Raw genomic sequence first — 9,349 nt, forward strand, 5'->3', positions numbered from 1 at the left:
TTATCAAATTAATTTGGCAAATTGGATATATTTATGATGAGTTAGCCAACTTAAAACAAAGTTAAAGTTTCTTTTAAAATTTGTATAGATTTTCAAAAGTTGAAAAGATTTGTCTTTTCAATACTATTATGACTTATTTTTATAATGTTAGATGTCGAGTTTTATATATAATTTTTTTAAAAATTGATATATTTACTCATATAATTCGTCTCAGCATTAAAGTTTCACTTAAATAATTAAAATACAGTAATAAAACAATAATTAAACTACGATGCATCTTAAGATTAGTTTTTATTTTCTATAAAATATTTTTTTATTCATTTATCATGAATTTTTATTCAATATGAAATTGGTAATGCGCGTATGTATAAAACAAATTAGAAAAGTTTTAAAAAAACTTTATATATAAAAAAATTAAATTCATTTACCAACAAACGTTTATAAAATAATAGAATACACGTCCAATTTATTTATAAAATTATACAATTTAGTGTTTTTTTAGAAATGTGGACATTTCACATAAATTTATTAATAATTTTTATAAGAACCTGTCCCGTATCACCTTCTTTTTAGCTTTATTTTCAGCGGTACACACTTTTGTGATACCTTTACATCTCATACTTTTTTTATATATCAAAATGATAATTTTTAGTTTTTTAATTTTAAAAATATTAATTTTTTTGCTTAATACGTTTAACGTATGTCTTTTATCTATTTTTATTAATTTTTGTATTTTTAGTGGATTTTGTAATAGTGTATTTATGGTGTATTTAGTATTTTTATAGTATAAATACATCAACATTTGTTGTATTTACGGTGTAAATACACTAGCACTTATTGGTAGAAAAAAAGGACAATATTAAAGAAGGAAAAAATAAAGAAAAATTGCAAGAGGAAGATGACTATAATTTTTAAGGACAGATTTTCAACATATTATAATTTTTAAATATTTATAATATTTTAAGCACTATTTATTTATATTTTAAAAATTTAAATAATATTTAATACATAGTTGATAATTTATTTTTTAAAACAGTTAATGTTCAAGATTTAATATATATATATATATATATATATATATATATATATATATATATATATATATATATATATATCTAATAATTTCCAATAGTTACAGCTATTATACAGATTTATTTAATTCAACACTTAAAAAAAATCAGCAATTATTATTATAAGTATCGTAAAAAGTTAAATATTTTACATACTCATATAACTAGTTATTTTATACACTTTACATGTAAAAATTTAAAATCATAAAAATCCAATGATGTAAATTATTAATTACTTTTTATAGAGACAATATGAGAGAAAAAACTAATCAAATTTCTTTGGCAAAAGAAGAACCTAATCAAATTTAACTAGTATTTTTTCTTTTACTTTGCTTCTATTACAAAACAAAAAGGGCAAGAAGGAAGCGTAAAAAGGAAATAAAATAAAAATTGAAATACATAAAAAGAAAAGGAAATAAAATAAAAATTGAAATATTACATAAAAAGAAAAGGAAAACAAAGAGGGGAAAAGAGGAGAGATATGAAGAAATCAGGCGGAGCAGAGAAGAAAAGGGTTAGAAGATCACCAGGATCCGTACAAAACGGCACCAGAGATTCCAATTCCGATACTCCTCCTAGGGTTTGTTTTCTTCTTCTGATCTAGGGTTCGCTTTTTGTTTTACATTCTGTTTCAATTTCGTTTTTTAATTGTTTGTTTTTAACTGTTGTAATTTTACATGCTTCGCTTGCTATAATTTGTGCATGAAATTTACGAATAAATGTGAGTTGTTTTGTTTACCTGTACTGGGTTGTTGAAATTGTTAACGTAATTGCACTAGATTGGATTTTTAAATTTTTTTGTGATTAGGTTAATTTAACATCTGCATTGAAATAATTGGTGGCCATGATTGTACTATAGTCCTGTTTTGAATCTTATTAGTGGTTGATACTTGTCAAATTATTTTTGCTTTCAGTTTTTTTATGAAGTTGTATCCATGTGAATAGTGGCAGCACTGTCTCAGATAGTTTATAGCTTTTTTCGTGTTTGACTTCTTGAAAAAAATTATATGCAGTGCTTATTTTACTGCATTTTATTCTCAGAAACAATCAGCACAGAAGGATGTGTTTCAGCTGTTTGCTGAGAAGGTGAGAGACCACAAAGGCTTGGTTTCACGTTGGGCAGTGTTGCAAGAGACACGTGTTGAATACTTTAGAGGGAAGGATTTTGTAAATTTTCTGAAGAATAATTCAGAGGTCAAAGATATCTTGGAAGGAAATAAAAATCTCGACGTTGAAGAAATTGTTAATGCTTTATTACAAAAGAATCTCTTAGTTCGTTGCGATCGGGTGGTGAAAACATTTCGTCCTGGGAAGAAAAAGTTGTCTACCTGGCCAGCTCATTTGGAGATCTTCCCTGTAAGCTGTTTTTTTGGTTCTACAATCCCATTATCTGATTGAATTTTTAGTGTTGCTGTGTAGATTATACTTTTTTGTGAATGTGAATCATATTTAGATATTTCTTCTTTTGACACAAGGATAAGTAGACAAAGTATTGCCACTCTCCTTGAAGTTTCCGTATTTAACTTTTATATTGTTTTGAGAATGGCATTCTATTCAATCAACCTTCATAGCTGCAGCCTACAGTCTTTTCACAGCAGTGAACTCTTTAGAGATTGGTATGTGCCTGTTGAGTGCATATCCTTTAATGGGAGCACTGAGCAGTAAATTTCGAATAGCATCCTGATCCATCTTAATTTTGTTATTTTGGATTTCCCTTTTGATGTAAGAAATTAAGAGCAAATCAAATATCTTCTGTTGTCTAAGATCTGCAGTTGTTTTTTTTCTTTTTTTTCGGCAGGACCAAATATTTTCAGAATATGATGCCTTTTTTGCATGGACATTTGTAAAACGACGTCCGTTGTGGCAGACTCTCCTCTCTTTTTTTTGGCCAGTTTTGACTCTAGCGATTTGCCTATTTCCTGTCTATCCTCATTCGTGCAAGCTATTGATTCTGTACTCATGTGCTGGTGTGCTTCTTCTAATTCTCTCCCTGCTTCTGGGTAAGTGCTCTATTCCTCATTCTTTTAATGATAATATTTAGCATATTACTGTGTTGTGCCTCTAAAAAATTTGAAGAAGTTATGCTTCTTGTTGCAACAAATTTACTCCACAATGACTTTGTGTTGGACTGTAATATATCTATATATCTATCTGGATTCAACTTGATTAAACCCTGTCATTGTCTAGTTGGACTTAGCTGCATTCACAGCAATGACCTATGAGGAATTATGTAATCTTTCAAGAGCATCTTTGAGAAAAAGTTTGTAACATGTATAAATCATCTCTCCAGAATCTAGTGGTTTATATTTCTTGGAGTAAGCCTCAATAACAAATGTTGATGAAGTTCATATGAACCTACTGTATTGAATGGAAACTTTTTATTCTTCCTTTTGGTTTTAAATTCATCAAAGAAATAATACCATGGAATGTCGATCATACTGGTATTTTTCATGTATCACTGTACCTAGGGAAATTGCTACAATCGATTAACAAAATTCAAGATAGGTTTTGTCTAAATTCCTAAAGATAGTACTAAAGCTTATGGGAATTCCAATTTTGACATAATTAAATTCCTTACTAGTTCCTATGGCATTAGGGATATTATTTTGTCATTTTACTCTTTTGGTTCGACTTGATAAGCACTTGTTACTATTAATACGTTGTTAATTTTTCTTTTATGGGAGCCATCAAGTGTTCTTTTTTTCAATTTGCAGTAAGAGCTACAACATTTGGAGCTTTATATGTCCTTCTCGGAAAGCGTGTTTGGATTTTCCCTAACATTCTTGCTGAAGAAGCCACTTTGCGAGAACTGTTCCGTTTCTGGCCCAAGAAAGATGAGGAGGAACGACCTAAGTGGACAACGAGGCTTTTCTATGCAGTAGCAGCTCTGCTGGTCATATTACTGCTCAGGCACCATGCGCCTGATGAGGCTGCTAGAGCTAGGTAAGTCTCATTCCCATTTCTTTAAGTCTCATTCCCATTTCTTTAAGTAGATCTTGAAAACTATATATAGTACTAACAGATGTGTTAACCATAGGAATGAAAATTTATAGTATGAGATACTAGAAATTTCCGCTGCATGCAATTAAGCACACGTGCCAAACCCTCAACACCGGCCCTGTTAAAAATTTTGACATCTAAATTTTAGTAACTAATAAATTTACTTTTGCAGGTATCAAAAGCGTATGTCCAACATCATCGATGATGTTCTCGAGTGGTCTCCAACTCTGGCACTGTCTGGAATGATGGACAAACAGCAGAATCTGTTTAATTCCACAGAGGCTAACGACACTTTTGCGGATGAGAGTAAGACAAACTCGGAGCAAGTGGAGGATGAAGCATTTGGAAACGTAGAGGACAGTGATCAAACTAAGCATGAAGCATCTGGAAACGTAGAGGACAGAGATCAACCTAAGCATGAAGATCATATATAATAGTAGAACGTGCAATACTAAGCAGAGGATAGATACATTACCTTCTTTCTTTGAGTTTTTTTTTATCTTTAATTTTGAGTGTAATACTGTAATCAAACAGTAAAATAAAGCAGTTGGCTTTTATTTAATGGCCCCGTTTATAGAATTGATGATACATTAATGGCCCCATTACTGCCCCTATTTATTTAATGGCCCCGTTTATAGAATTGATGATACATTAATCCGCTATAATATGAGCCTAGCTGAGAAATGGCAAAGCTAAAATTAAACCAAAAGAAAATATATTAATCAAATTGAGAATAAACAAATAACTGTCAAATACGCTCACTAAACTTAATTCATTAAAATCTCTAGAGACACTATTTGTACTCTTGTTTATAGAACATTTTTATGTACACAAGAAAAAAGAAAAATGGGAACATTGACGGTAAGAGGGGCACAGCTTAAAAGTAGCCACCGCACTCTCTTCATCATTTTGTTCCTCCACTGCTCAGCTGAGAGCTGCAAACACGAACAAAGCCAAGAATGAATTGCCGCCTGGCAGTATTGCCAAGGATGTGGTCAAAGAGGAATCGGCTGTAGGGCGGAAATCCTCCGGCAACCACTAAGCAAGCTGGAACTCACTGGATGGCAAGAGGCCTCTGTGAGGTATGATTTGAAGAAAGGCTCCCCCGTCGTTGGCCTGAGCAGTCCCCATTCCCCGCTTCTTCACCAGTCTGTGAACGGCGAGTTGAAGTTTGCAAGCCACTGAGATTGTTGTGGTAGTGACCACCGCCATTTACGTGATTACCAGCTTCAGAAGTGTCATGCACTTGGAGAGCTCTTCTTACCTCTCCTTGACCATGGGAGAAAATCCACATCTCAGATGAATCTGAAGGCATTTGCTCCGAACCCGATGAACTGCCAGACTGAGATGAGTGGACTGGACCAGAATTATTGCCCATTCCTTCTGCTGTGTTCAGAGAATCACCATCTGTTTTCTTTGCAAAACGTCCTCCAGAACCCCGGGCCCTCCTCATAGCATGCTTGTGCCGAGACTCGTGTAAATATGGCTGGAGATTAGAAAATAACATAACTTGCTTAAAGATTAAATTTGGAGAAGTACAAACAATAATGAAGGCAACACCTCACTAATCTATAAACTCTGAATCAGTAAAGTTCAGATACCAAAACACAAAACTTCAACTCACAATGACAGATACAATAAATGGTAAAATCTCATAACTACAAATTGCAGATTCAGGAGGCCAACTCCACCCACCCAACCCCCCACAGGAAAAATGAAAATAAAAATATAATACTCGAATCTATATACTTTTGTAGAATTTATAATTTAGTCTTACACTGAATTTACCTTTATTAGCAGTTAAGATGTAATAAAAATTTGTTCCGCATAAATAAGTTAACAGCTAGCACTTCTGGATAATGTTCACAACACGAGCCAATCTAAACCAGCAAGTAAGAAGATAACATCTGAATACAACTTTAAAAAGTAAATGAATTTACCTTTCTAACTTTTACTAGCTTTCTCTCAAGCTCTTGTTTTGCACGGGCCTGCCTTCTCCTCAGTATACCTTGATATTGTTTAGCATTTACATAAACAGGTTCCCGGGCTATCTCATCCGGTAAAGGCATTCTAGCATGAGGCACGCCTATGAAATGAGGATAACCCTAAAATTGAAGATATTGATGCATTACAGACCAATCTTTGGTACTTTTACTTTTCTCTTCTCTTTTTAAAAAGCAGTGAGAAATAGAAAATGTGCTTGTTCATTCGTGCAGTAAAGACAGAAACAAAAATTTAGTGACTGCATCCATAAGTTATTGGGCGACGGGTATTAAGCAATTATGGTTGAAAGCAAAGCTGTGCGCACATACCAAAGGTTGATGCCCATAAGATGCCATCATTCCGCCATAGTATGGGTCGAGATATGGATGTGAAGCGCATGCCTGCAAAAGAGTTGCAGTACACTAGGAATACAATCTTTTTGACATGAAAGAATAAGCTACTAAACTCCAAGAACATGTTTAGTATAACAACTAATCAAATTCCAAGTAAAAGTACAAATACAATCCTAATGAAAGGAAATTTTTTAAATTCAATGATTAAATAAACTATAACCATTTTAATTTTTTTTATCATATGATATTGCAATTTAAAAATTTAAATAGAAATAAATGTATTAGAAAGAAAGACAAGGAGGGAAAATACTTACAATAGAATGACCAACAAGTTCAAGCTGTGTAGGTTGTGACAAACCTTCATCATGCATTGCAGTCATACTTGGAGCAATATGCTGCAGATTTCTGTGTTCTTGTCCACTATCCAAAACTGACATAAAAAAAAAATTAAAATCTTTGTTTACTCTTACAAGATCCAAATGGAATTTCTAAAACAATTAGAGGGTATTGTGGAGAACAGTAATAATAAAGTGAAGTCCTTTCTACATTCATTTTTTTTCTTTTTCAGGAAAATAAAGTTTGGTAGCAGCTAATTCAAAGTCATAAAAAGTCAATTCCAAGGTTATACTGCAAAGGTTGTTAAATTCAAATCTTCCATTGATAAAGCTGAAACATAACTAAGCATTCGCCATATATCATATACGCAAAGCTAAAAGTTACCTAATCTAGAAGACGCGGTGGCTTGAGATTCTTTGCTAGCCCCATCATCTTCCTCGTTCAGTCCTCCATTTGACATTGATCGATCATCATTCGATAGTGAATCAGACGATAAATGGGACGTGTTTCCCCCTGCCTGAGCTGAAGACACAGTGTTACCACCACCAATAGCACGCCACCAAGGCTCAGAATGAACCGAGTATGGCTGAGCCAAATGTTGTTGATCTTGATCACATCCCAACGCCTTTCCACTATCAGAATTCGGCTGCATGCCTTCTGATTCCTTCATATATAAATGAATTCGTAGGTTTCCTGCCGCGCATGGAAAAGGGCCAACTACTGTTAAATATTAAGACAGCTTAAAAACTATGATCATGTTCATACCTCAACAACAAAGTCCATCCAGTGAACTTCAAATTTTTGTCCAGCATCCAGTAATTAAGACCCTTAAGCAATTATTATTCCAAATTCTCCCTAATCCCAAGCAATTCCACTTCAAATTAAAATTAAAATTCAACAATCAAAATCCTCAATTCTAGAGATTCTCATTAAAACACAATGATTAACTCAAAGAATAGCACCTAACACATAATTAATCTTTTTCTTCTTCATGTAATTAAGAAAGGGGAGCACTTGACAGTTTGAGCTATAACTCGTCGGAAAGAATTAATCTTGCATACTTAATTTTCTTGATTAACTAATTATAAGCTGAAATTCTGACAACCCAGCAAACAATTCCTTCAAGAACACCCAATTCACTAAATTTTTAGAATTTTAAAAAACAGAAACTAATCATCACAGCCATACAAAAACAAGTAAAGTAAAAAAAAAAATTAAAAAAGCAACAGAATCTAAGAGAACCAATGAAAATTCGGGGTGATTGGATAGACTTACAGGTTGAATTAAAACCCTAGAATTTGGGGAAATTGAAATAAAAAAAAAGGGGCAGTGAGTGGGAGTCAATTGAAGTCTCCGTGGGGATTCAGATTCTGCGGGAGAGAGTATGTAATGAACGGAACAGAACAGAAAAACAAAAATTAACGTTAGAACTGTTTCTTTATTTAAACTGGGTTTTTATATCGTCACCCTTCTTTTGTTTTTTTGGTGTACCGTTACCTCACTTTACATCCACGTTGGTTCTATTTTGTCTACACGTGGATTGCTTTTTATCTGTTTTTTATATATTGTCACCCTATCTTCCGGTATCCTTTTTGATGATACTACCAAGTTTACACGTGGATTAAAACTCGAGGTTGGTTAATTCTTTTATTATATTTTAAATTCTATTAATAAATTTGTTCAATTAATTGTACTATTATTTACAACTTTACTTAAAGAAATTAAAGTTTTTAATTAAATTAACAGAATTTTTGTGTTATCAATTTATGAAAATCAATATAAATCTATGGAAATTGCATTTTTTGTTTTTGTTTTTTTTTTAAATTGCATTTTTTTTGGGTAGGATGTGTGACGTGTGAGATACGCAGGTAATACTTGGTAGCTTCTTGTTTGTGTGGTGACTAGACAACAAATACACATAAATATTTAACACTATATTTTAATTATAATTAGCGGCCCACGTGACGCCCACCTGACGGGTAAAATACGGGAAACGCGTGGCTCCTTTTGTGGGCTCCATTCCGATAACAACCAACACACGTGGCATGCCACTCACTCTTTACTTATTTAACAATCACTCATTTCTTGTCTTATTTCTGTTTTTTGTTGGACGATATTCAGGATATTCTAACATTACAACAAGGTGGCACTGCGCATCTCACAACCAATTGACAGTGTGCAAAGTAGAAAATGTTCCGGCGTTATTAAGTCTCGGCCCACTTTCAACGTCTAGGCCCATCATGTTCTTAATCTAACAACTTCTTCTAATTTGTAATAAGAAGATTAATAAATGTCAAATTGATCATAACTTTTGAATAAGTCTTAGATTATGAAAGCTTAGTTATACTGATGCTTGAAATTAGTGACAACTCTCCTGTAGGTGATTAAATCCAATATTTATATGATTTGATGAAACCAAAACGAAGGAAATTATCAATAATGTATCCACAAATTCTGGGCCCTGGCCCAAATTAAAATGCTCCTGCCCAGAAATAAAACTTTGTTTGGAAGCTAAGGGTATTATCCCGTATTCAATTTCATTTTTCAAGCCCACAGTTGGGCTATAGTAACTAATATGGGCCGGAGGAAGGCCTAATCTTTGATAAT

The 9,349-nt window shown here is 33.0% G+C and overlaps 2 protein-coding genes across 3 annotated transcripts; one reads left to right on the plus strand and one right to left on the minus strand.

Annotated features, from left to right (window-relative positions):
- Positions 1 to 1,491: 1,491 nt before the first annotated feature.
- LOC126673097 (translocation protein SEC62) lies at positions 1,492 to 4,649 on the plus strand. The gene is made up of 5 exons (XM_050367080.2): positions 1,492 to 1,650; positions 2,112 to 2,426; positions 2,869 to 3,070; positions 3,785 to 4,013; positions 4,243 to 4,649. The coding sequence occupies exons 1-5, from the start codon at positions 1,552 to 1,554 to the stop codon at positions 4,502 to 4,504; spliced, it is 1,107 nt and encodes a 368-aa protein (XP_050223037.1). The 5' UTR covers positions 1,492 to 1,551; the 3' UTR covers positions 4,505 to 4,649.
- Positions 4,650 to 4,768: 119 nt separating this feature from the next.
- Positions 4,769 to 8,192, minus strand: LOC126673098 (nuclear transcription factor Y subunit A-1-like). Of its 2 annotated transcripts, XM_050367082.2 has the most exons (7): positions 8,018 to 8,192; positions 7,508 to 7,597; positions 7,127 to 7,435; positions 6,721 to 6,836; positions 6,383 to 6,454; positions 6,011 to 6,175; positions 4,769 to 5,556 (listed from the first exon to the last, which is right to left on the minus strand). In XM_050367082.2, exons 3-7 carry the CDS (start codon positions 7,410 to 7,412, stop codon positions 5,125 to 5,127), a joined length of 1,071 nt encoding a protein of 356 aa, XP_050223039.1. In that variant the 5' UTR covers positions 7,413 to 7,435; positions 7,508 to 7,597; positions 8,018 to 8,192; the 3' UTR covers positions 4,769 to 5,124. The 2 variants fall into 2 exon arrangements, with proteins under 2 accessions (XP_050223039.1, XP_050223038.1); XM_050367081.2 differs by lacking the exon at positions 7,508 to 7,597 and having other exon boundaries at positions 8,018 to 8,191.
- Between the last annotated feature and the right edge of the window lie 1,157 nt (positions 8,193 to 9,349).

The sequence above is a fragment of the Mercurialis annua genome, linkage group LG3 (assembly GCF_937616625.2).
Source record: "Mercurialis annua linkage group LG3, ddMerAnnu1.2, whole genome shotgun sequence".
NCBI lineage: Eukaryota > Viridiplantae > Streptophyta > Magnoliopsida > Malpighiales > Euphorbiaceae > Mercurialis > Mercurialis annua.

Bases quoted from the DNA above. Each gene is read 5' to 3' on its own strand.
- LOC126673098 (XM_050367082.2), bottom strand. From the start codon at position 7,412: ATGAAGGAATCAGAAGGCATGCAGCCGAATTCTGATAGTGGAAAGGCG. The intron at 6,455-6,720 runs GTAAGTATTTTC...ACTCTTTTGCAG, and splicing joins AACTTGTTGGTCATTCTATT to GCATGCGCTTCACATCCATA. The intron at 6,176-6,382 runs GTATGTGCGCAC...CTTCAATTTTAG, and splicing joins CTTATGGGCATCAACCTTTG to GGTTATCCTCATTTCATAGG.
- LOC126673097 (XM_050367080.2), top strand. From the start codon at position 1,552: ATGAAGAAATCAGGCGGAGCAGAGAAGAAAAGGGTTAGAAGATCACCA. The intron at 1,651-2,111 runs GTTTGTTTTCTT...TTTTATTCTCAG, and splicing joins ATTCCGATACTCCTCCTAGG to AAACAATCAGCACAGAAGGA. The intron at 3,071-3,784 runs GTAAGTGCTCTA...TTCAATTTGCAG, and splicing joins AATTCTCTCCCTGCTTCTGG to TAAGAGCTACAACATTTGGA.